Source organism: Lithobates pipiens, unplaced genomic scaffold (assembly GCF_037356315.1).
Source record: "Lithobates pipiens isolate NorthernLeopardFrog02 unplaced genomic scaffold, aLitPip1_a1.2 Scaffold_16, whole genome shotgun sequence".
NCBI lineage: Eukaryota > Metazoa > Chordata > Amphibia > Anura > Ranidae > Lithobates > Lithobates pipiens.
Window position 1 is genome coordinate 269,428,164 of NW_027507748.1, and position 26,239 is coordinate 269,454,402.

General features: G+C 39.2%; 1 protein-coding gene across 2 annotated transcripts in view; it reads right to left on the reverse strand.

Annotated features, from left to right (window-relative positions):
• Positions 1–26,239, reverse strand: part of ACACA (acetyl-CoA carboxylase alpha) — a 480,408-nt gene that overhangs the window by 22,386 nt on the left and 431,783 nt on the right. For both annotated transcript variants that reach the window (XM_077481395.1, XM_077481394.1), the window contains exons 51-53: positions 24,061–24,173; positions 18,421–18,575; positions 18,154–18,324 (exon numbers count right to left, since the gene is read on the reverse strand). In XM_077481395.1, the coding sequence (XP_077337521.1) occupies positions 18,154–18,324; positions 18,421–18,575; positions 24,061–24,173 (439 nt within the window). The remainder of the gene's footprint in view (positions 1–18,153; positions 18,325–18,420; positions 18,576–24,060; positions 24,174–26,239) is intronic.

A 26,239-nucleotide genomic window follows, 5' to 3' on the forward strand; every position in this document is an offset into this window, starting at 1 on the left:
ACAGGGGGAGAAGTGAGCACAGACTGTCAAGTGTATTTCCCCTGATCACCTCCCTTCTTCTGTCAAGCAGCACAGGATAGAGACAGAGTAGCGCTTGCAGGGATTGCCACGTTCTTCCGATTCCTCCTGCCTCCCCATTGGCTGCAGCCAGGGACCAAAAGGGAGCCAGGACATATAGTGGTCAATAAGTTGGTTTTGTGGTGCAGTTTGGGCAATCAGGCTCAAAAAGGTTTGCCATCACTGGTCTAGAGCAGACTGATACGCTAAAACTGAACTCCTGCTAAAACTTAAAGCAGTTACACTTTTATTTGGTTTTGAAATAAAGATTTTACATAAACAAAAGCAGATCATTGTAAACCGCGTCAGTGTTAAATGGTTTGTCTAAACTCTCTTACTGCTACTTTTTCTGGACAGCTGGGTCTGGGTTGAAAAAAACATCATACTTACTGGCAGGATCACCAGGTGAAAACTAAACGAAAAAGCCCAATAAAAGGCATTACATTTAAAATTGGTAAGCTCCAATATAATACTTCTTTGTTTTTGGGTTTAACAACATAAAGGGAGTAGAAAGCTCTGGGTCTAAAGTGATTAACCAATACTAACAGCATTACATTGTGTTTTTTTTCAGACCCCTTTCACACCGAGGGCTTTCACACTGGAGCGGTGCGCTGGCAGGACGTCAGGAAAAGTCTTTGGAGAGGTGTGTTTACCGCTCCTCCACCTCTGCTCCCCACTGAAATTAATGGGGTAGCGCTGCAATACCAACGGCAAAACGCTGCTATTGCGGCGTATTGTGGGTGGTTTTAACCCTTTCTCTGCCGCTAGCAGGGGGTAAAAGCGACCCGCTAGCAGCCGAAATGCGCTGCAAATCCGATGATAAAACGCTCTATGAGCGGCTTGGTGTGAAAGCCGTCTAAATATCTGTCTGAAGATCAGTTTTAAAATGCATGTGCACAATAACTATCCATTGCTCAAGATATGTAACTATAGTGCTGGCATAGCATCTGTATGTGTAATAAGGGATCATAACAAATATGAAGTAAACTGTCTGGCAGTGAGAAGTAGCATATTCAACAAAACATCAAATGGCATATTTTTTGCTCTCTTTTAGCTACCTAATAAATTCCCTACAAGAAGTTTTATGCTTTACCATAACAAATAAATGTCTCATTTTACAATCTGTCTTTTCCCTTCTGCTAGCCAGAAGCTGGCAACTCTGATCTCCAAATAAGTTGGAGATTGTAGCAGCACTGCGAATATTTTTTTTTAACTAATGCAAATATTTCTAGAGATTCAGTCTTTAGAAACAGCACCAAGCACTAAACTCTGTCAACACTTGTGTTATAGCTCGGCTATAACCTACAATTCACAATGACCTAAGCTGTATAGGCCAACAGTGAGCTGCCTGGGTATCCTGGCCACATGCATCAGCGTGCAAGGTGAATGCAGGTGGGAGAAGAGAAGTTTCTGGTTAACCGATTGCACTGATTACTATTGCATCCTGTTTCTGAGCTGTGCACTACTTTCTCAAGGCAAACTGGCTTGAGAAAGGATCACACAGCTCCAAAACACCACCTGGTATGCTGCTGCATGTGGCCAGGATACCCAGGCAGCTCACTGCTCTTCCCTTTTTCTCACTTAAGCCTATACAGCTTAGGTCAGGATACCCAGGCCGCTCATTGCTCTGCCCCTCTCCTTCCTGTCAGCCACAGCTTATACAGCTCACAGACACAACTGACCACCCTCTCTAGGGGAGGCAGCTGCATGAGAAACAGGGACTGGATTGGTTTTGACAGTTGTCTCAGCTTTACATCACAGCTCAACACCTCAGCCTCTGCTGCTCTCCAACTGTTTCCTTGGCCGTTCCGATCACAAAAGCGATCATCTCAGATCACTTTCCTCATGCAATACAGCCCACATGTCAAGCCATATCCGTGTATTCTTTTTGGATTCTCACATGTATAATGAAGTATTTACTCATTATCCAGTTGTGATAACCTGTGAGTAGCTATACTTTTGTCTAGTATACAACCTTTTTCTTTGTTCCTAGCAGCCAAAAAGAGCACTGGGGAATGAAGGGAAGGTGGACCACCATTAATCTGAGCCTGTTGCTTTACTCCTGCATGGGCAAAGCCCATGCTCACTTGAAGCCTCCAATATCTCCTGTTGGTGTTATTATTATTATACACGATTTATATAGCGCCAACAGTTTACGCAGCGCTTTACAATGTACAGGGGGGGGGGGGCACAATTACAATACAGTTCAATACAGAAGGGACAGGAGGGCCCTGCTCATAGAGCTTACATTCTAAAGGGAGGGGGTGGTGGTAGTTCTCAGGTGTGTGGGATAGGCTCCCCTGAATAAATGGGTTTTCAGGGATCAGGTTAGGGGCTGATTGGACATACCCGGGCAGGGAGTTGCAGAGGATGGGCGAGGCTCTGGAGAAGTCCTAGAGGTGAGCATGAGAGTAGGTAGCAAGGGAGGGATAATGAAAACGAGTGTTATCACCAACCAGCTAAACTAGGGCTAAGTGACAGCTGACGAGTGAGCACTTGACCCATTTCACAGTTGCTGTAGGTGTACAAATGAAGGTTAGAGAGCTGAAGTTTGAATGCTAGAATGACCCATGCCTCAAAACAGATATTAAAAAAAAAAAAAAAAAACACGATACAATTCCAAGCTTGCTAAGACTTAGAAAAAAGACTTGTATTCACTTCTTCACGCTGCCAACTTCCTATGAAATTTTCAACAGCGAATAAAAAACAAATCCCTATCTCTTATGGAGTTTATTCATTTTATTAATACCAAAGGAATCCACTGTTTATAACAGCTAGCAAATCCACCTCGGCTAAGAAAATATTTGCGTGAAGATTTGCATGTGATGCTTTACCATTCAAATAATACAATTCCATAGTGAGCTGCTATGATTAACTACATCATAAAGCTATTGTAATGCAGAAAAGTGCAGCCTGGGGAGCTTTGCATACATTATCCTATGTGATATAAAACAGGACACAGTTCGTTGTTAAAGAATCGAACATGCTTTGCTCAACAGAGAAACGGAGCAAAAATTTTATATCTTCCAGATACATTATGCAACTTCTCTACTTTTTTTTCTGTAAACTAGGCAAGGATATCCATGCAATAGCCTTCCAGATATAAAGACTACATTACTTAGTGAGAATTCAGTATGTCTTTAAAAAAAGTTTTGCCTTTAGATAGACTTTAAATTATTTTGAATAGAGTAGGAGAGTTTTATTAGGTAGATTTCCCTTTACATTCTGTCCTGACTACTCAACAGGAAGTAAGAGGATATCATTGAAACGTGAAAGATATTTTCTATTCGACATTTGCATGGAAACAAGTGTCCCCGTTGGAAGATTCCCCCTCTATTCCTGATCTGGGGCAACCTGAAATTTTGAATTTACCCTCACTTTTATTTCCAGTGAAAAAAAGGGAAATCGGGTCAATGAGACTCCCACTAACACAGACAGCAATACAAAACTGACATAGGTTCTAACTCCTCACCACTCATGGAATGGCGCCAAACTTCAGTACTTAAAAATCCCTATAGGCGACACTTTAAACATTTTTATAGGCTACCAGTTTAGAGTTACTTAGGATGTCTTGGGCTAGAATTAGGGCTGCAACTAACAATTATTTTCATAATCAATTAGTTGCCTGATTATTGTTTCGATTAATCGATTAATCAGTTAATAACCTAAAAAAATAAAATAAAAAGTGGGTCAAATTGATGTTAATTTTCAACCACAGTGATGGGAAAATTTGGAAATAGAAAACTGCTTGGTCAAAGGAATTTTCAGATAGTGTATGTGATTTTCATTCAGAAATTATATTAATTTTAAAAACAGAATGTTAAAAACAAGTGAAAATTTCAAACAAATTTCTTTCATTCAACGAATGTACAAAGATTATTCGTCTGAATATTCTCATCTGAAAATTGATCCATGAGGCCAGTATAAGGCTCGGTACACACCTATGCAGTTTTCTTTTGATCTGTTTCTGCAGTGCCTTTTGCTGTGCGTTTTGATTTCTGCGCTTGTGATTTTACCGCAATTTGCATTTTTGCTTTTTTTTTGGGCAGATTAAAAAACACAAATTGATTCAAAAACACATTACATGCTTTTCTGCAGCTTCTCCATTGAAGTATATTGAACCAATAAAGTACCATTTTGCATTTAAAAGTCCCTAACCCTCTCCAAATACGCAGTAGCTGAAAAAAAGCACAGATCTGAACGTAACCCATAGCAAACCATGTAAATAAACTGTAGTCCAGTTCTGCAAAAAGCACCAATAAACATATAGATGTGAACCCGGTCTAAGACACTTAGTAACCTATTGGGGTTAAAAACACTGAGCCCTTTATAGTAAAAAAAAAGCAGATAATCACTACTTTAAGGGGTTTATTTTTTTTACTGTAGAACTGTGAAAGTAATATTTACAGTAGAGATTATTTGCTCTTTTTGTACTATAAAGGGCTTATTTTAGTTTTTTTTAATCCCATTATGTTACTGGCTGATTAATCGATTATGAAAATAGTAATCGATTATGAAATTAATCAATTGGTTGTCGATTAATCGATTAGTTGTTTCAGCCCTAGCTAGAATTATTGCTTTTGCTCTAACATTCGTGGCAATAACGCTGTTTACAAATTTGAGCGCAAAGTATATATGTGTTTGCATCTGTGTGCGAGCGACAGGCACACTTTAATTTTATTTTTTATTTATGTATTGCTTATTTTATTTTTATTTTTACACTTTCCCTTACATTTTTTTTGATCACTTTTATTCTTATTACAAGGAACGTAAACATCCCTTATAATAGGAATAGAGCATGACAGGTCCTCTTTATGGAGAAATATGGGCTTTATAAGACCCTTCAACTCTCCTCTAGGCAAAACAAAAATGATCTCAGCCTTTCCAGCCAAGAACACAGTAGTGTTTACATCTGCTGGGCTGGACGAGACATCATAACGTCATGCCCAGGCCTCTGAAGGTCGTAGAGACTTCTGGGAAAGATCTGGTCCCTGGTTTTCTCTATGGTTAACTTCTGCTGCCGACGGATTCCTTCTCCGGCTCGCTAATCACACAGGCAAGCCGGTAGAAGCATCAGAGGGCAACGGGAGTGAGGGTCATCCCCTCCCGCCACCTGTAAAAACAATCAAGCTGCTGAACAGCTACTATGATTGCTTTATGGTGCAGGGAATCGCCAGCTGAAAATAATGATATCTGAATGATGCCTGCAGCTGCAGGCATCATTCAGATATCTACACTCAAAGTACAGGAAGTCATATGATGGCTTTGGGATGGAAGTGGTTAATTTGCCAGGCATTAAAATCCCAAAGGGCTGCAAGCAACTGCTTACTGTAATATCCTTTGTGGCACGGAAGATTATTTTCGCATGGAATGGGTGGAGGCCTCCCTGCATGAGGAATTATGGGTTCCAAACATTTGGGAATCTTTCATTCAAACCTTGCCCAAAGAAACTCAACAATCTATAATGCAATGCTTTCAACATACTCAATGGTATCTACTTAGACTCCAAGCCAATGATCCTCCAATTGGCATTCATTGCCTCATTTTTTTTTTATCTGTTTATTAAGGTAATAAACATAAACCAAAACAACAATTAGGAATTAGGAACAAATTAGGAACAAACAGTTGGGAATACAAATGGCTGTACATGTCTATGATTATATAAATTCTATAAATCCTGATTGCTTCTGCAATGGCATTTAGCTGCATGCGTATATTTGCCCAAATATGCTCCTTTTGTGTTTTGGGGCCATTTACTTTAAATGCAGGTATGAGTGGTAAAAACACAGATAAACAGAAGCAATTGGCAGTCACAAAATTTAGGCTGTGTAAAGATATTTACTTGGTTGGCGGCTGTACTGGGGATTTGTGGCACCCTGACTAAAGGAAAAGTTCCAGGTATTTTATACTTGTATGCTGATAAACATGTGTGCATGAGGCCTGAAAATCCTCACTGACCGCTGTAGTTGCAGTTATTGTGGAGATAATCAACAAAAAGTTTCACTAAAGAACCAGTAAAGTCCTTCCAGTTAAGACTCCGCACACTCCCCCCTCCCGTTCACCTGCTTTGTGTTCACTTCAGAGGTTAGAAGGCTGGAAGGTTGGCAAATCATTGAAAGACAACTGAGAAACTTGAGTTGTAGATTTTGAGGTTGAGTTACTTTACATTGACTGTAGCTATTGAAGTTGGTAAGAGCTTTTTTTAAAAAGTTTATTTATTGCTTTTGAAGAATGTTTTAACGCCCATAATCTGGTAATTTGGCTAAGTACATTCTAACCTCCCTATGGGTCAGTAAGGGCCATAAAATATATTAAAAGGACAAATATAGATTTGGAAAGGGATGGCGACAAGCCTAGATTTTACAGATAAGTTGATAAATTCAAATAACTTCAGATGCATGGATCTTGGAATGTACTGTTTTTTTTTTGTTTTTTTTTTAACAGTTTCAGTTGCCAAGTTTGTGATGGGTTTAAACTACTGCAATTGCATTTTAGGAACAATCAGACTTATTCAATAAAGGTTGCCATAGGTATGAAACCTACATTCTATAACCCTTTCATGACTAAGCCTATTTCTGACATTTAATGTTTACAAGTTAAAATCCGTATTTTTTGCTAGAAAATGACTTCGAGCCCCCAAACATTATATATTTATATTTTTTTTTTAGCAGAGAATCTAGAGAATAAAAAGGTGATTGTCACAATATTTTATGTCACATTGTATTTGTGCAGCGGTGTTAAATGCAAAAAAAGGGCCAATTTCATGAATTTAAAAAAAATTAAACAGTAAAGTTAGCACAATTTTTATGTATAATGTCAAAGACGATGTTATGCCGAGTAAATAGATACCAAACATGCCACGTTTTATAATTGCAGCACTCGTGGAATGGCGACAAACTACGGTACCTAAAAATCTCCATAGGCAACGCTTTAATTTTTTTTTACGGTTACCAGGTTAGAGTTACAGAGGCGGTCTAGTGCTAGAATTATTGCTCTTGCTCTGATGATCACTGCGATACCTCACATGTGTGATTTGAATGCCATTTACATATGCGGTCGTGACTTCCATATGCGTTTTCTTTGCTGTGCGAGCTCGCGGGGACAGGGGCCCTTTAAAAAATTAATATATTTTTTCTTATTTTATTTATTTTTATATTATTAAAAGTGATCACTTTTATTGCTGTCACAAGGAATGTAAACATCAGGTGGTGACAGGTATTCTTTATGGAGGGATCAGGGGTCTAAAAGACCTCCAAACCCTCCTTTGCACTTCAAAGTATTCAAATCACGAAAGCTGTGATTCTGAATACTCTATATTTTTTTTAAACTGGCGCCATTGGCAGCCGAGTAAACAGGAAGTGACGTTGTGATGTCGCTTCCGTGTTTACAACCAGGAGACTGGAACAAAGCAGTTTTCGGCTTCATTACGAAGCAGTTTCTGGCTTCATTCCAGTTTGTCCCTAGCCGCCAGAAGCGACGGATTGTCGATCGGTATGCGTGGCGGGAAACATCTTCAATAAATCTGACTGGTTACATGTGACAGTGTTGAAAATGGCGTGAAAGGTTTAGTAAAGGGCCCAAAAATATTATTTTGAGGCACAGCAGGAATTCTGTACTAGAAAAATTACTTTCTTCCAATATAACCTCAGTAGGAGAAAAACCTGTGTAAGTCTCAAGGAGGGGGATATCAACATCAGGGGTATTTTTAAAGTGCTTTAAGCCACTGTCCATGAGTGGACCTATATCTTAAACTCAATTCTCTTTACTTGCTAGTGACAGTGAGTTATAAGAACTAGTAAGCAGAGCATGGTATATTTTAAATATAAGACCTCTCTTGTACTTGGTAACTCAGGCAAAGGTTCTGCTGACTTTCATTATCCAATCATGTGCAAGAAAAAAAATGAAGTTTTTTTTTTTTTTTTCAGGTGAGAGTGGGCAATGGAAGCTGGCACCATGAATTCAGACCAATTGTTGAGTGCAGGGGTGCCACAGCTTCTCAATCACTTGCAGCACTAAAGTTAATTAAAGGTACACTATATGTATACTGATTGCAGTCGATCTATGAGGGATAAAACCTGTAAGTAGGGAAACATTTAGCAAGTAGTATCAAGTTTATCTGTAGTTAAGAAATGGGTTGGTGAAGCTGGCAATAGATGGTCCCTGGCCAAGATTCAAACCATCTATGGCCAGGCTGATTGTACGCAAGTCGATCCATCGATCGATTTGGGTACAACCAGCATGTCAGATTTTTGATGCGATTATGGTCAGTGACTATAGCTGCTAGCAATATTCTACTGTGTGTTCTCCCGGCAAGGGCGGCTCCCCATGCGCCCTGCTGGAAGACTAGCTCTGCGGTAGGGATTCCACCCACCATCAACACTGAATGCATCCATGGGTTGCAGGAAAGAAAATTGCACCATCTATGGTCAGCTTAAGAGCCAGGTTTGGAAAGGTTCTTATCAGGCTTTGGGATGAGTACAATACTAGCTTCATACATAGAGGCAGGGCAAGTATTTGGCTCAGAAGTTTTCACTATTGTATGAAATTGGTAGGCAACAATGCTACAAATTATTTCAAATAATCCTGTTAAGAAAATACAAAAATCAGGCGTTTGTACAGTCTAGCTGTTATATGTACAATTTCAATCTTATATATTCTGTAAGAATCTTAATCTGCTCACCATTAGATGTACACTAAATGTAGTTCTAAAACATAGTAAAGGAAATCTTATATGTCCATCTGGCAGATAAAGTACCCTGAAATACATCATAGTGTATAAAACTGGTATTTATCCAATATGATAAAGCAGCTGTCCTCTTTCCAGTTGGCTCTTCCTTCCACCATCTCTCTTGTCTGATATCTTGCTATACCACCCATTGTCCAGTCTGACTTCCCTACCTCTGTTCAATCCATCTTTCGTCTGCCCTATGCACCTGGCCTCCCACCTCCCAGCTGTCTCTCCTAGCTATGATCTTCCTGCCCATTCCCCCTCTTATTATCGCTGTCATTCCTTCACTTCTCCTGAACCTGCTGCAGGACAGGACAAGTGAGGGAGCACCACTCACAGAATGGATCATTTTATTATATGCAAAACATGTATTTTTTTTGTCTATTTAGGCTGTCTGTATATATAAATCAAATTTTTTTCACTTAAGGTTAAAGAAAAAAATAAAATTATATATATATATATATATATATATATATATATATATATATATATATATATATATATATATATATATATATATATATATATATATATATATATAGTGTAGGGTCTATCCATCTGTCTATTGGTACGTCTATCTATCTATCGTACCTCTTATGAAATAGCTTTTAGTATATATTTTTTTATTATTATGTTAGTTCATGCTACAACCTTGGAGCATTTCACAAGATTCCCCTGTAGTAAAAATGTGTGACTAGGGACACAAACAGTTTGGCTCCATTCAGGTCAATCCAGATTTAGAATCAAGGTGAGTAAGGCTTAGCTATTGGCCAATGTTGCTTGCCTTTATGGGGCATGAGGTGCAATTAATGCCCGATTAATACAAATCTTCAAATAGTGATTTTTTTCAGCAACTGCTGATAAAATGGCAAATTAAGTTCTGTACATATGCACACTGCAGTATTTTAATGCAGTGCTACCATATCATAGAACATTACCTGTAAACCTGCTTTTCTTTGCACCTTATTCCAGTGTTTCCTGCTGAAATACATTCTTGAATACTTTCATTTTGTTTTAAAGCAAATCTGTACAAATATGGAATTGTCACAGCTGATCTCTTCTTTGCGAATAACCTGCTTGTCATGCTGATCAAGAGCATGCTTGGTTCAGATCAATAATGTTGTAAGTATTGAGTCTAGAGACAGCCATGCAGATGGTACATTCAGAAGTTTAGCAATGGCAACCTCCTATCTCCCGCTACAAGTTTCTTTTAGCTACCTTATGACCGTCAATTGTAATAAAATGACTGGTTGAAGACCTACTGTTCTGATTGAACATTTCAAAACATACTTTACTACAGAAGGGCGCCAATCAGAGTGTGCCTTGTGATCACTGTAATGGCCAATCACAGATGTAAATACTGGATGTGATTACATATGCGAGCCTTCCACTTTGGTACAGATGAGATCACATCAACCAAGGTAGGAGAGCAAGCCAGGAGGACATGGCTAAGCTTCATTCCCAAGTGGAGGGTTTTACCATGCCAATAACCACCAATGACCACCAATGATGGGGGGCTCTTTTTACTAAAATGTGGAGGTGAGTGATCGTCTGCATTTAGATTGCATTATAATACAATGATAATAGTATTAACTTAAACCCAACTTATAAATTATACTAATACACAGAACACAACAGTGAATTACACCAATAGTCAAAAAGTTTAATTTCCTTTGAGAAAGTCACGTGACATGTGACGCAACACATCGGGGGAGCCAGTGATGTCACTTTTGGTGTTCTGTGACACCGGACGTGCAGTGAGGAGAGCTGCGAGCACTACTGATTGTATAATCAGCGTTTTAAAACCACATTAAATGTGAATGAAAAGTATGTATGAACTGGGAACTTGATTATATAGCAGTTTTGCGCAACAATGTCTTTTTTTATCTCTATTGAGAGCAATTTTTTTGAATCTATTATCCTTGGAGAAAATACAGCATCTGAATCACAGGAAACACATAAGCTCATCTGAGTTTCCGACAAGTGTCATTTTGGTTCAGTTTTTTGTTTCATTAATTTTCTGAAGGTGAGCAGGAATTTTAGATCTAGGTGGTGCTGACTTCTTCGTTGGAACTTTTTTGGACTTTTTTTCACTTTTTCATCACTATATGTGCACGCTTAATATACCTCTACTCATAGAGGAAGGGGCATTATTTACATTATTTATTTATTAATATTTGTCACACCTGCGGACTATTAGTGTAATTCACTGTTGTGCACTGTGCATTAGTATAATTTATAAATTGGGTTTAAGCGCACTATTATCGTTGTATTATTATATTGAATTGGTATCAGAACTCATTTAAATAACTGCAGCTGAACTAGTTCTACTTATCAATTAGGTCCGTATCAGCGCTTAAGAAAACTTGTTTGCATTTAGATTGCATTGCTTTGCCAATTTTGGCATACAATAAACACTTGTTCATACTAGAGGGCCTGCGTTATGGTGCACGTAATGTATGCATTACGGTATTTACTTTTTTCACATATGCATCACGGTATTTACCTCTTGAAAGTGTAACTCAACTTTTGTTGAGAAAAAAACATTCCCCTCTGGGTGATCTTATGTACATTACAAGGATTTTGACAAACTTTGTTGCAGATTTCTACCTTTTGTTATTCTGAAGAAATCCCTGTGTGTTTGTCTATGCCAAGTGAGTCTAATGGGAGTGGTTTCATAATTATCAACCAGCTGCTGCACCTGCAAAGCTCTAATGAGGAAAATTGCAGGACTTGCATTCCATTAGATGTGATTTCCTATTGGGAGTATCTTACCAAAAATTACATATTTGTTGCAGCGTATGCCTGAAATTTGACTTGTATCTTAGTGCAGACTTCTAGGAAAATCAGTGAGCCAATCAGACAAGCAGGAAATTACATATCTAGGGGACATTCTGTACACATTCTGTGTCTAGAACACCTCCAGGTAGCCATATTGCATTGCATTTCACAGAAAATTACAGAGCTGCAGATTGAAAAGGAAAGGTAATTTTTAATAACATTCAATTACAATATGACTTGTGTCGCAATTGTATACGCTATTATGTTTGCTATTACTTTTTTAACAAAAGTGGAGTTACCCTTTAACTTTATTTAAAGTGAGCCAAGAAATATCTAATTTTATATAACGCAAAGAAATGCACTTGCATGGTGTGAACAATGCACATATAAAACAGTTGTTCTCTCAGTGTTCTTGCATCAAGCCTGCGTTGATTAATTCGGGTCAATACAGCTCAATGTAGTGGATGTAACAAGCCCTAAAAAAAGCAGCTGAGAGTCACCAGATGCAGAACTTCTGTGTATACCAACTTCCCATAGAATACATTTTGGTCTAACTTTATGAAGAAATACTATTTATTTGATTTGATATAAATAACAAACAGGAACACAGGTTTTGTTTTCACATTTTTTGGGAGAAATCTATGTTACATAGTTAGTAAGGTTGAATAAAGACACCAGTCCATCTAGTTCAACCTGATTGAGTGTCTACAATTGTCCCTATCCCTGTACATTGCACACTCACATCGGTCCCTACCCTAAAGGAGCCCACAATCCATATACTACCTTAGGGTGAATTTTGGACAGAAGCCAATTGACCTACCTGCATGTCTTTGGAGTGTGGGAGGAAACTGGAGTACCCGGAGGAAACCCACGCAGGCACAGGGAGAACATGTAAACTCCAGGCAGGTGGTGTTGTGGTTGGGATTCGAACCAGTGACCCTTTTTACTGCTAGGCGAGAGTGCTAACCACTACACCACTATGCTGCCCTTACTCCCTTACTCCTTGAGGAGTAGGGGTGTAGTTGGGACTTTTAGGGCACCTTATCAATCTTATGGTTTTTTCCTTTTAATGTTAATTGTATTGTATTGAATTGTATTGATGATCGCATTGTATTCTCGAGTATTACTATCATGCCCAGTGGACATATGCCTGATGAACTGCCCTATCCATGTGGAAGTTGGCATTAACTGGTCGTAATACTTTTGTGTTTACCTTTGTATGCCTTTTTATACATATTTGATATGTATGTAGAGCATCACCCATTTGGTGCAAGAAGTACTATTGAATAGACTTTGTATTGAAGATAACATATGTACGTTTTATTATGATTATAGAGCTTGGCTGAAGTTCTCTTCCTGATGAAGTGCGCATCGACCCATGAAACGCATCAAAGGCATAGCAAGCAAGCAGGTTTAAATGTCACAGGTAATGCAGATAATGTAATCAATAATACATAATTAAATGTATTTTTTTTACATGCAAGTAACTGAATTTGACTTTTTCAGCCTCTTGCTATCCACTTTACAGCAGAGCAAGTCATTCAGGCAGTGGCATTGCTAGGGGTTGCTACTGGGGCTATAATCTAAAATCTGGGGGCCATAGCCTCACATCTCTTACCTAGGGGTTGGCTCTGGGCTTCATCTGCTCAGCTGGTGGCTGGGGAAGTAACATGACTTGTGAAAGGTAACAGGCACAAGTTCTTATCTACATTCAGCAGTTCCGACAATTTAATCATTGTCCCGATGTCCGCTTCTATACCAATCTGCCAGGCAATGTAATTGTCGAGAACTGCAGCAGAAAGATTACTCCGCCGGGACTATTTGATTTTCAGGCTCAGGCGGAGTAGTAAGCCTTGTGCTGTGGGTCCCCACAAATACATTACTGGCATTTCGTATAGAAGTGGAAGTCGGGTCTCTGAATACATTGTCGGAACTGCTGAATATAGATAAAAACTTGTGCCTGATAACAATAACTAGTCATGTTCCTCCCCCGGCCACCAGCTGAGTAGATGGACCCCAGAGTCCAGTCCGGGCTGGATCACCACAAGCAGTAAGCACTTGAGCTGAGGGGTTAAACAGTCCTGTTGCTTCACCTAGACTCCAGCTGAGCAGAAGTTTTTTTTATAGAATTGCTGCAGACGGGGGGGGGGGGGGAGGGGGGGCTCTCTGGGGACCCTGATGTAAGGGTGGGGGCTCCCTGGGGACTGTGATGTAAGGGGAGGCTCTCTGGGGAACCTGATGTAAGAGGGGCTCTCTGGGGACCCTGATGTAAGGGAGGGGGCTCTCTGGGGACCCTTGATGTAAGGGAGGGGGCTCCCTGGGGACCCTTGATGTAAGGGAGGGGGCTCTCTGGGGACCCTTGATGTAAGGGAGGGGGCTCTCTGGGGACCCTGATGTAAGGGGGCGTCTCTGGGGACCTTGATGTAAGGGGAGGCTCTCTGGGGAACCAATGTAAGGGGAGGTTTTCTGGGGACCCTCATGTAAGGGGAAGCTCCCTGGGGACCCTCATGTAAGGAAAGGGCTATCTGGGGACCCTGATGTAAGGGGGGTCTGCACTCAGATATGTAATGATATTTTACACACACACACACAATATACATATATATATATATATATATATATATATATATATATATATATATAAATATATATATATAAATATATATACACACATCTGTATGCCCGTCCAATCGCATGACTGGCTTTCTTTACTTCACTGCCATGGACTCTAGCCCCAGATCTTTTGTAGACCTAGCAATGCCCCTGCATTCAGGTGTGCTGCAATGTAAATATTTTGCCAGGTAAAATACCTCTCTTCAATATGTATTTTATCAGTGTATTTAGACATTTACCTATAGTTCAACTTTAAGTTTAGGAATTCAGATCCTCCCCTTGCAGACAATTGGGTATTGAAAGTGAACACAGGTTCACCTTATTTACAATCACCCACTGTGAAAATGCACAGCCACTACTCCTTAACTAACGAAACCCTAAAGAGCTCCTTTTAGTTTGCTTGCAGTTTGAAGCAGGAATAGCATTCAGATCGGATTGCCCTTCAGACAGCAATAGATAGATGGGCCTTATTGCCTGTTTTAACCACCTAAATACTGGACAACTACGCGTGGTTGTAGTGCAGCTCCAATCACATTCCCGCAAAGCATTGTGGCTGTGGCGTGTATACAGCAGCAAAAGGGGGAGCATTTGAGGGGCAGTAAAACATGTCTCAACTGCAGGGTTTTACTGCCCCTAAATCACAAAAAAACGGTCTAATACATTTTGGATATTTACACATAGCACAAGTTTAGTGCCTCCCCAAAATGTTTTGATAGATCACAATGGTGATTGCTGGACTAATATATATACACACACACATATATATATATATATATATATATACATATACATATACACACATATACACAAACACCATTGCCAAAAGTTATTTCAAATATTCATTAAAAGTTAATGAAACAATTGAATTAATGATAAAGAGGCCAGGGTCAGTTTTTTAGATGCAAATGAATGCTTTAGTCATATTGTCCTGAAAGGCCTATTTACCAAGATCCAGGTCAACATTCAGTATCAATAATGAAAGATTTTTTTTTTGTGTGTAGAAACAGCATGTTATTGAAGATTTAGATTTATTGTAAATTATTCATGTAAAGTTAAAAATATGCATTATCACTGAATGTCATGAAAATAGATAAATGGGTAAATATTTCAATACCAAAAAAACGGGCGAATCTCCCCTTATCTGTGTGGTAACAGAGCATGCAATAATGCAAAAATATAAATCTTATGTTAAAGCAGTTAGAATGAGCAGATTGTAAAAAAACAAAGAGAAATATTTGGAAAAAATATGCTTGCTGCAAAAATTCTGCACAAAACAAGATTTAACTAGGAATCCCAAAGCTTTTAGTTTGGGTGAATATTTAATACTGTTATTAATCATTTTTAATCCGTTTGCTTTTAATTAAGAAACAGCATGATGCTTTCCTATCAACATATGCCAGGGAGCAGATTAATTGTAGCTTAAGATAACTTGCCTTGATTGGTGTAATGTATTAGCTTACAAGGCACAAGCTCCTAAACACATGCAAGCATCGCCTATAAATGCTCATGTATTCCCTCTCAGCCATGTCTGCCCCCCCACCTCCTCTTTCCAGCCACATTTATCATTGATAGATGCAAAAGCCTAGCAGCTAGTTTGAGATTGACCATTGTGAGTGGCTTTCATTTAACAGGAAGATTTTTTACATTTGAGGAACAAGGTGTATGAGCAAGAATAAATAGGGGTTGTACACATACAATACCTAGTCATAAAAAGGTCATTTATTAAAGAAAAAAAATGCAGATCCTCAAAGTAAAGGTGCTAACAGACATGCTATGTATTGTGGCAGAATAACATTCTTTTAATTTGAATTGAATGTGAAGATATTAATGACACATACAAGGTATAAACAAATCTTGCTGCTAATTAGAATTTATCGGTGTATAACATGCGCTTTTTCCCCCTTAAAATCAGGGGGAAATTGTGGGTTATACACCGATCCCTGCTGTCTGTGAGGGGAAGAGGAGCAAGCGCCGCTGAAATAAACCGAGCCGAGTGTACAGTGCACTCGGCTAGGCTGGGCTTCGCGCGCAGTCATTCCCAGTCCCGCCTCCTAGCCTTTATGTCCCGTCTTTGGACCGGTGTTGTGTCCATCATAGGAGCCAGGCCAAGGAGCGGGATGGGGCAGGACAGGTCGGGAATGGACGGGACTGCGAGAGGAGCCGAATACACAGGACAACCGGCTCTGTGTATCTCGGCAGAGCTAAAATTTAAAAAGGCTGCAGATGGACACTGGACAAGGCTGCAGATGGAAACTGGGCAAGGCTGCAGATGGACACTGGGCAAGGCTGCAGATGGACACTGGGCAAGGCTGCAGATGGACACTGGGCAAGGCTGCAGATGGACACTGGGCAAGGCTGCAGATGGACACTGGGCAAGGCTGCATTGATGGGCATTTAAAATGTTTTTTTCCTTAAACTTCCCTCTTAAACTTGGGGTGCATGTTATATGCCGGCGCATGTTATATGCCAATAAATACGGTGTATAAACTGAGATGTTAATTGACCAAAATGCTGGAAATAGTCATCTATATGCCAAACACACAAAAGTTGGGTTTGACACTGAACACCTAGATCTTTTACAATAAGGTAGAGGTATATATTCCAATGTTAAAAAGCTACAGTGATGAAAAAGGCATGCCTAGCAGCTATGTCTTCTGTCCTATGGGAACCATTCATAATGCCAGGCTCTATAGGACTGCCAAGAGCAGACAGAAGAAAAATAGGAGACCTAGTGGCATTTGAGAAGTGCAGAAAAGTCGCTATGCATCACTTTACACCCACATAAAATAATGATTTTAGCAAATTGCATTTTTGTATAATTATATTGATTATTTAAATAAACAACTTATATGCTTGTAAACAAAATGCCCATATAAAATATATTTAGCAAATGGAGACTATGGGGCAGTTTTGATAGGTGAGTTTTAATGAGAGAAAAAAAAGTATCAACCATGACTATCCTGCAGGAGGACAACGCTGTTGCTTCATCGTGGATGACACTGCTGAACTTGCTTTTATAAATCACTGTTGCTTCAAAAATAGACCAGAGCACTTTGTTACTCTAGCCCGGTCAACTCTGTACCATAAGCCTGAAGTAGCCAGTTTTACGGTCTGCTAGAGCTCTGGTTCTCTGCTCAGAGAAACTGACAGTAGTCCTTCAGCAGCAAATGCACAACTGGCCCAAGCAACTGTTTTTCATTGTTCATATTCTGTTTCACGGTTTCTTTTCTGAGTTATTTGGCTGTGTATACACAGTGGTAAGATTTCACCACTGCGGGCACCATTTTAATGATGGCTAGTGATAGTGAAACGAATGTTTCTTTCGTTGTTTTACACCTTTGGGGGTATATATACTGCAAGTGTGGAACCGATAAGGTGGAGTCCACACATTACTCAACTTTACTCTGAAACCTCCCTCTCACAATCTAAAGGAACATGTTTATTTCTACCATGTTCCTGAGAGAAACCACTTTTATTATTCCTTGTGACAACATCACCAGGCTTGTAACATTTTCCAAAGTTTCAAGGTCAGCTGATGGGAAGCCATTTCCTACAGATCCCCAGGATCTATATACATTTTGGGGAAATTTGCACATTTTGCAGAAACGTACTAAATGGCTTCCTTTTCATTTCTTCTCAATTTTGTCCTGATATACGGATTAAGTTATGCAATTTCTCACCAGGGACATTTTCTGCATGGTTTATTTGTATGTTTTTTCTGGAATCTTCAACTTTACTTTACAGCCTGAAAAACATACTGGTAAATTAATGGGCTTCCACCCAATATGGCCAGGTAAAACTAAGTAAGGGTTACTGGACTTTTTCATTTGAGGGCAATGTACTGAAATGCTGTGAAAAGTGTCGACCCCTCATAAATAACGTATGAATATCCCTTAAAACTTTCCTGCAAATGCAAGATCAGCTAGTAAATTTCCTATTCAGAAAAATATGTCAGTTCAGTATGTTGGAATTACCTTGACAGTTCCCTCCACTTCTACGAACCATCGTCTAAGCATAGCCTGGAGTTGCCCATCAGTTAGTTCAGGGTTTGCTGCATGGATTTTCTTTTTTGCTACATCTTCTAAAAGGAGCCTTCTGAGCCTCCAGTAGAAAAATGTCCTTGAGGTCTTCCACTCCAGAACATCCTGCATTTAGACAATTATAAAACATTATCAAGTAATTCAACAATGAAGACTAATGTGATGACTATATTATCCAAAATAATTACACTTGATGCTTACCGTGATAACCCCCTTTTCCTGCATTCTGCCTGGTGTATCATGCAGGTCTGCAAACTGCACTGCAACTTGATGGTATATAGGAATCAGAAATTCTTCTCTCTCTTTAAGTTTGTTCTCCAACTCCTTGCAATCAGCAGGACTCAGTTCTGGAGTTCCTAAAATGTAACATTTTAAACACATGAAAGCTCAAAGAACATAATAAAGCAAGCAGCAAACCATTAGCAGAAGAGAAGTGATGGTAGACATGTTACTTCCTTGGTAGACATACGGTACTATGCCATTACCACTAGACCATGGTAGTCCAAATGTACAGTACAATATTACAAGTTGTAATGTAGCAAAAGTATGGATACAAGTTTGTTAATAATAATCGTCTCCTTCAAAGCCACTAGGGCAGTAGCACAAAAAAAGTATTAATCAGGTGGAAAGGTCACTCAAGATGGACAGGCACTGATTATTTCTAAAAATCAATTTTCCCTCACAAATGAGCCACCATAGTTTAAGAATATTGCCTAGTGTGGCTACTGCATCCATCCAATTAGTGTTTGACTGAAGAGTCTGCATCGGTGAACACTTGTCAAGCATACAGGGAGGTGATGATGAGACACCGATGGCACAGCACTTTGCACAGTTCCACAATGGGCAATCTCGAGGGTTTTAAGATGAAAGGGTTTAATGCCTTTAAGCTGTCCAGCAATAGTGGAGATTATAACACAATACTCCTCTAAATGGAAAAGAAGTGGATATTCCGACTAGGAACTTTAACCCCTAAGGGGTTAAACACGGAATTACATCTACAGGTTTTTCTGTCCCCATCATATCTATGGGTACCTGTGGTACTTTTGGTACACTTGAAATTAGTCCTCTTCTGACCGATCCACGATTGCTTTTGATTTTTTTTTTGTTCCTGCTGTCTGGTGCTTTACTGCCATCATTTTGGGCAAAAAAAACTGTTTTTGATCTAAGATATAGAGTCCTTTATCCATTTGGCTCTGTTAAAATATACTTGATACATCCCATTTTTCCTCATCTGTGAATACAGATATGGTAGATTGTGTGTTGTTTTACCACCTGAGAAAACTTTGAATACATGGCTGTAAAATTAAAATCTGTTGTGTTTTTACTAAATGGCCACAAGATGCCCCAATGCAATTTATTTTGTTCACACATAGAAACTGACCCATTAAAGGGTTATGAGCTAGGAGTTTCTTGGTCTGGATAATGTCACAGAATATTCTGAATACAGGAACCCAAGACCAAGCTATGCTGCGTCACACTACCCTGAGCAAGCTCACGTGCTAGGTGGGTGAAATGCATCAGTGTGACGACACACACACACGCACACACACACGGTCTCATCTACACCATGAGGATGACCATCCCTTGCTACCCAATAGTCCATCAATTTTTAGATCCTGCATTGCGAGACAACCATTCCATCCATCAGAGCAGTGTCATTCCGGCCTTTGAGTGACGCCTATTGAGCTCCAGCATACCTGTCGGAAGTTCACTTCTCAAGTGAGCCCTGACAAGCCCTTGACCCTGGCATCCAGCTGTACCGGTGACCATGAGTACCCTCTGTGAAGACAGACTATTTGACTTGAGTGTCTCCCATGGGGATTTACTACACGTGGCTACTTGTCACAGTCATTACCCGGACTGTGTCTGTAACCTATATGGTAGTCGATACGGGCGTGTGATTATTAAGCTGGCTCCACATAATTGTTTATGCATGCTCAGACATCATTTAGGCTGTAGTTATTTTCCACTACTAGACTGCATATAGACTTCATGCTGCCATTCCTGCTGGTCACCACTGGCCTGCTGCTCTGACCGATACTATTGCCTCGACTCAGTGCACTTGGTGATTCTGTATATTAGATCATTTGAACTGTCAGTATTGGGTGACTAAATAAGCCCATTCGGTATCTGTAGATCCACCACGGTCCACATATGAAACACTCTTTATTGCCCCTGTCCTGACACCATCGGTGGACGTCTAGTGGGAAACCATTTATTTATCTGATGTTCTAACTGTATAATTTCTATGTTCATTATGGGTGACATAGTGAACCTGGATGTTACCCACTGATTTGTATGGCCGTGCTCGGGCTAATGGAATTACAGGGTATTTTCTCAGGATCTCACTTCTGATCCTTAGCATTAATCATTACATGGTAATACAGTCTGTTAACTCATTGGTGTGAGTGAGACCCCAGGAGGTGTTTTAATGACAACATTGTAAGTTTTAATTCTTGTTCAGTCACTAACTTGTTTGCACATGATTTTCGTATATTGATTGTTAATAAAGATATTTGAGGAGAGATTGCGGTTTGTCCACTGCATAGAATAATAGTGGGTTTTTCCAGCTTCTTTTACTCTCTATTATCTCATTTGTTCTAGAGGGCATCACCTATACATTTAAAGGTGTTCCGATACTCCTCTATGGCTGGCCCTATATATACCAAACCTGCCTGGAACTATATTTTTTATTGTTATGTTTAGCCAAAAAAGATACTATCCAAGCCAAGTGTTAATATTTCACAACAAAGATTGGAACCAGACACTGTGAAGAGAGTGCAGGGGATTTGGGTGACTGAGTTGGTCCCATCCCTTTTTCTGCTATGGAGTAGCATCATGGATAGTATCATGAGAAGTTCTGGAATAGAAGCAATCATGTAAGGAGAGCATAAATCTCCCTGACTTTTGTGCTTAGGGAGATATCTGTCAATCAGTGGACAGCCAGGGGCCAGGAGAACATAGAATACCTTCACCAAGTGATTGTTTCAAGGACTGTAAAAAAGGATGAGTTTTGTACTGTCTGCATTAAAGGCCTGTGCTTTCTTTTATAAGACTTTGGCCTTTGTTACAGAGAATAAAGCGTGATCATATAAAATAATACTCATGAAAGATAAGTGACAGTCCTGATCTGATGTTCTATAAAAAGAAGTGTAAAGCAGACAATTCTTAGATTTCTTTATTCTTTCTTATTCTATGTTCAGCCAAAAAGTTTAAAATTACTGTACTACTGTTCTATAAAAATGCATTTGAAACATACAAGCAAAACATTCACTTTGTAATTTCTATTCCAGTCCACCTTAGTAGCTAAAATGTGAAAAATGTAATTCCTAAAATGTAAAATATATTCACTTCTGTCAGTCAAGCAGTAATTCTATACTGCAGAATAGTAAATCAGTAATATTGTAACATACCATAACATAATGTACCCTGCACATGTGTTTGCTAGAAATTGCACATTTCTACGAAATTCACCTCTTATATTGCATATTTGCAATTTATGACTTTGTACTTTTGTACAAATCTGCATCGTGTTTAAAATGCAATAAAAAATGTATTGATACAGAAGAAGTCTGTAAATATCTTTTTTTTTGTCTTTTCCTACTCCTACCCTGCAACACAAAAAATACCTAGCAGATAAACTATAAATATAAGAGATATAAAGCCTCACACAGTGACTTTCATAAAGATAATCTGCTAGGGTAATAGAGTCTGAGGGGTTAAAGGAGGCAGTGAACCCCTGGCTAATGACAGAAATTCAGCAGGCAGCTTATGATAAATGGAGCTCTCCCCATTTCTGCTGAAGTCAGCATGAACCACGACCCCACGGCTTGTTTGTGGCAAATGGAGTGCGTGAAATATCAAAGGGCAGCGATCCAGAAGAAGTCCAACTTTGACAAATTTTAAATTGGCCAGAAAGAAAAATCTGAAAAAAAAGGCATTACCCTGTATTCTACAATTGTACCTTCATTCAACTGTACTGAATAAGTAGCCGAACAATGTAGGATAACAGATGAATTGGTAAGCATTTCTGATCACCTATAGAAGAGGTCCATCTCTGGCATACGTTAAATCTTTTCTTCTATCATACAAATACAGATGCCTTCATCCTAAATCTCTCACCATTTTTTGACATCTTTAAACTTAAATATATTAATAGATACTACAAGGAGGTAAACTGCAAAAATATAAGTAGGTAGTGACATATTATAGGAAATCTAAAGTTCAAGGGAAGTAAAAGATGTTTTTCAAAATCTAGAGCATGAAAAAATAAAATGTATAGGCAGTTGATATTAACATATAACACTGGTACCTAAAGTAAGTACCTGAGTAATACCAATATCCGTTGAGTGGAACAAAAGTTGCAGGAAGTATACAATTGTGTGTTGTGTGCTGGATGGCTGTGAAGGTGATTCCTCTGGCAGTCTAATGAGCACTCTGCTGTAGGGTATCTTTTTCCCTTTCTTTTTTTGTCCACCCATTTCTTCTTTCTTTTTCTATGTTTTTTCCTGTCCTTATTTGCTTTAATCAACATATCTATACAACAGCTGTTCACTGTAAGAATAGCCCATGTTATTCACTTCCTCTGTCACTGAGTGAACTTAATATCACACCAATGTTGGCTAAGGCACCTGTAATCCAAATGTTCCTTCTCTTGATGGACTTGACAAATGTTTATCCTTTGAGCCTCGGCAGATTTTATCTTTTGGTATCGTGCTGCTTTAAGTTTGGACTTTGTATTTACTAAGTGAAAGAGTACATGGATTGTGCTCCCTGGAATGATTCTGGGAAAAAGCATTAGATGGATGAGCTAGTTCTTGTTGGCAATATGTTCCTCTTTTTGTTTAGCCTTAGTCTACAAGTAGATGGGCTTTTAATAAAAGACTATTGTAAGTGTCAGACACACACAGTATAGCAGCTTCAGGAACAGACAAGTAGTTCCTGGTCCAGCAGCAGCCTCAATATAAATGGCCCAGGGATAGGCTGACTGGAGGTAAATAAACAGGACTGCCTGGAAGGATGAGGTGGGACCTTTTTTTTTTTTGAGATAAACAAAAAAGTAAGTCTTTTTCGAAGTGAATCTTTTTTTTCCTTAAGCATATGGTTATATTAATAAGTTCATAATCCACTCTAACAGCTCTTTAAAGTGCACTCCTTTTCTTTAATATGTTCTGAATAATTAGCGCTGTTATAGATCAACACATTTCAAACTTTTTGTCAAAATTAAACAGCCAAGTACAAATATCCATCTCTATCTGTTCCCCTCTGGATAATGATCATTATCTATTACCCTGCCGAGCAGCGATGGCCAACAGTCACAGGGCAACATACAGGGATATACAATGTAATACTGACATATAATCACACACATAGGTTGGACTTGAAGGATTTGTGTCTTTTTTCAACCTCACCTACTATGTAACCTACCATCACCCTACCTATGCTGTGCAAGAGGCATGCAGCAATGCCCAGTGAGTAGGGGGTAACTGAGTTTCCAGGGGTAGACATGAGCAGAGTTTACCAATCTGTTGTCTATAAGCTAAATAGTTTATATTTGGCGTCATAGTTTCATAGTTAATAACGTTGAATAAAGACACTAGTCCATCCAGTTCAACCTGAGTGTCTACCCTTATCCCTGTACATTGCACACTCACATTGGTCCCTACACTCAAGGAGCCCACAATCTAAGGTCCCCATTCATATACTAGGGCCAATTTTGGACAGAATCCAATTTACCTACCTGCATGTCTTTGGAGATGGTCATGTTCGGTAAACATTAGTAGAGAAAAGGGTTGCTTTTATTGCCCTAATTTAAATATGCATTTACTAATAAACACCTACCTAATCTCTCTGCCAGCTGAATGTAAACTGGGTCGACTCTCCGCATTGTCTTTACCAAATCCTTTCTTCTAAATTTTATTTCAACAGTTCCTTCAGGTTCCAGGACACCACCTCTGCAAACACAAAATTAAAAGAATATTTCACAAATATTTATAAAAGTTTCAGGAAGCATGTTTTCATGATTTGCAGCAGCAACATTTCTTTACAACTATGCGATATATGTATCTGCATGGATGGGATTACAAGGAACAGGGCAATTGCTTCTTGTACTCTGTCTAGTTTTACCACAATTTCTTCAGAACACAACTCCAGCTAAAGCTACTTCTGTATTTTGGTTAGAATGGATGGGGGAGGGGGGGGGGGTGGAAGATAAAAAATAAAGGAGAGATGAAGAATTTAGACCCATGCGAGATACTGGTGATAAAATATTAAAGACTAAGTCTATGGTTTGGGGATGAGATAGATGTAAATATTGTGAATATTAAGTTAGTGTGATTATTAAATGTATATGTATGTACATATATATTTGATGGAATGCAAAGTACATTCAACTGATGGAATGTATTCTTTACTTTTTTTGGGGATAAATAAATTTAATTTGAAAAAAAAAAGAATGGAGAAGGACCACTTTCATCTTTTTTTTTACTGCCTATGTCCCATCTGAAGAGATTTTACCTCACTTTCTGCCTTGGTGACCACAAAGGAAGTGAAGAGATCTTTCTAACGTGGACAAACAGAAATAAATAACCTGACAAATGTTGTCATCCTTGGTCACGCTAGGCTTAAAACCCCTTAAAACCAATGGGCTGCAGTAACACACAAGTTACCTCAACACAGTGATGAAACATACATAAAAGTGACACAGGGAAACATATGGTTGCCAATCATTTCCGTTTGTCTGGTGTAGTCCTTCCATGGGTGTTGCTAGCACCAGGCACCCAAAGCACATGCTTCACATCTACTGGTGAGTGCCTTGGGTCCAACTGCCTGCCTTTTTTTGTATATGAATTATGCAGTTGGTGCTTTTTGCCCCCATCTACCAACCTGTAGCATATAACAAGGGAGAGCACCTATTTTGGCTCTGTGCTACACGTCGAACAGGCAGTCAAAAAATGCAGGCAGTCACAGCATCAGGACCCAAGACAAAACATTTGAGCTGAAAGTGGCTTTGTCATAGGGGTGGGGGGCACTCTGTGCATTACTTACCCATCACTCCTGCACTCTGTACATTATGCTAGACTGACCCCTGTGCTCTGTCCGTTATGCATTCCTGACCCCTGTGCTCCCTGCATTACACATTGCTGACCCCTGTGCTCTCTGCATTACGCATTCCTGACCCCAAAGCTCTCTGCATTACGCTTTCCTGACCCCTACGCTCTCTGCATTATGCATTCCTGACCCCTACGCTCTCTGCATTACACATTGCTGACCCCTGCGCTCTCTGCATTACGCATTTCTGACCCCTGCGCTCTCTGTATTACACATTTCTGACCCCTGCACTCTCTGTATTACACATTTCTGACCCCTGCGCTCTCTGCATTATGCACTGTTGATTGAGAGCAGGAGCAACTCCAAACTAATGCCACTGGAGTCATTCACAGCAGCTGTCTTTCAGATCGGCATTTGTACACTCTGCTCAGCCATATTGATTTTTGCTGATGCTTGTGTGGGTGTGGTTAAAAGTGAACAAGATGAGCAAGATTGAAAATCAGGTAAAAATAGGGTAACACAAACACAAGCTCTTGCCATTAGAAATCTGTATACTTCATGATAAAACACAAATATTTATAAAATATGATGGATACTCATTATTATGTGGTATGATGTGTATGTAAAACAATCACCATCCTTTAGGGCAAACTGTTCATTCTGTATTATAGTGGCCTATTTACAAAACTCTAAAATGCTATATTTTTTTCGGATACAGGAAATATATCTTCTGAAAGTCTTGCTTATTTATACACCTGTGCAATTTCTTTGCCCATGTTGGCCATATTTTGACTAAAGAGAAATTAAGTGAATTTATTCTGCAGGTAACTTTTCCAAAAGACTGTCTACTGCTATTTCCATGATAATTGATGCCACCTGAAACCAGAGGTAATAAATTATTTTTAACAGACAGAAGCTAAAGAGAGACCATTTAAAATTGAGTATTTTTCTTTCGATTTTTTTTTTTTTT